The sequence below is a fragment of the Procambarus clarkii genome, chromosome 64, assembly GCF_040958095.1.
Source record: "Procambarus clarkii isolate CNS0578487 chromosome 64, FALCON_Pclarkii_2.0, whole genome shotgun sequence".
NCBI lineage: Eukaryota > Metazoa > Arthropoda > Malacostraca > Decapoda > Cambaridae > Procambarus > Procambarus clarkii.
Window position 1 is genome coordinate 23118256 of NC_091213.1, and position 1081 is coordinate 23119336.

At 60.2% G+C, this 1081-nt stretch overlaps 1 protein-coding gene across 1 annotated transcript; it reads left to right on the forward strand.

Moving 5' to 3' along the window:
- Positions 1-247: 247 nt before the first annotated feature.
- On the forward strand, positions 248-802 carry LOC138354785 (uncharacterized). The gene has a single exon (XM_069309277.1). The coding sequence runs from the start codon at positions 248-250 to the stop codon at positions 800-802; it is 555 nt and encodes a 184-aa protein (XP_069165378.1).
- The last annotated feature ends 279 nt before the right edge of the window (positions 803-1081 follow it).

A 1081-nucleotide genomic window follows, 5' to 3' on the forward strand; every position in this document is an offset into this window, starting at 1 on the left:
TTGCCAGGAGCCTCGCCAGGAGCCACGCCAGGAGCCTCGCCAGGAGCCTCGCCAGGAGCCTCGCCAGGAGCCTCGCCAGGAGCCTCGCCAGGAGCCTCGCCAGGAGCCTCGCCAGGAGCCACGCCAGGAGCCTCGCCAGGAGCCTCGCCAGGAACCTCGCCAGGAACCTCGATAGGAGCCTCGCCAGGAGCCTCGCCAGGAGCCTCGCCAGGAGCCTCGCCAGGATCCTCGCCAGGAGCCTCCCCTCATGTTACACCAGGTAACCTCGCCAGGAGCCTCGCCAGGAGCCTCGCCAGGAGCCTCGCCAGGAGCCTCGCCAGGAGCCACGCCAGGAGCCTCGCCAGGAGCCTCGCCAGGAGCCTCGCCAGGAGCCTCGCCAGGAGCCTCGCCAGGAGCCTCGCCAGGAGCCTCGCCAGGAGCCACGCCAGGAGTCTCGCCAGGAGCCTCGCCAGGAACCTCGCCAGGAACCTCGATAGGAGCCTCGCCAGGAGCCTCGCCAGGAGCCTCGCCAGGATCCTCGCCAGGAGCCTCCCCTCATGTTACACCAGGTAACCTCGACAGGAGCCTCGCCAGGAGCCTCGCCAGGAGCCTCGCCAGGAGCCTCGCCAGGAACCTCGCCAGGAACCTCGCCAGGAGCCTCGCCAGGAGCCTCGCCAGGAACCTCGCCAGGAACCTCGCCAGGAGCCTCGCCAGGAGCCTCGCCAGGAGCCTCGCCAGGAGCCTCGCCAGGAGCCTCGCCAGGAGCCTCGCCAGGAGCCTCGCCAGGAGCCTCATAGACAGCCGAGTGCATTATATAAATTAACAAAAAAACTAACAATAAAAATATTGGTGTTAATTTAGAGTCATAAATATTCCCAGGTACACCAACATGTTATTTAGAACAAAACTATTATGAAGTAACTTTTTTTACTGAAACTTTATAGTTGTTGTTGCTCAGTCTCTGAAGCTTTTAATGCTCTTTTATTTAAAATGTTGCAATGGTGGCCAAAGTTAGTTATGCGCATTAAACAAAAGAGACGCGTAATTAAATCTGATGTTTTAAATAATGGCAGAGCTGTCCTGGGTCTCCCCCCCCCCCATT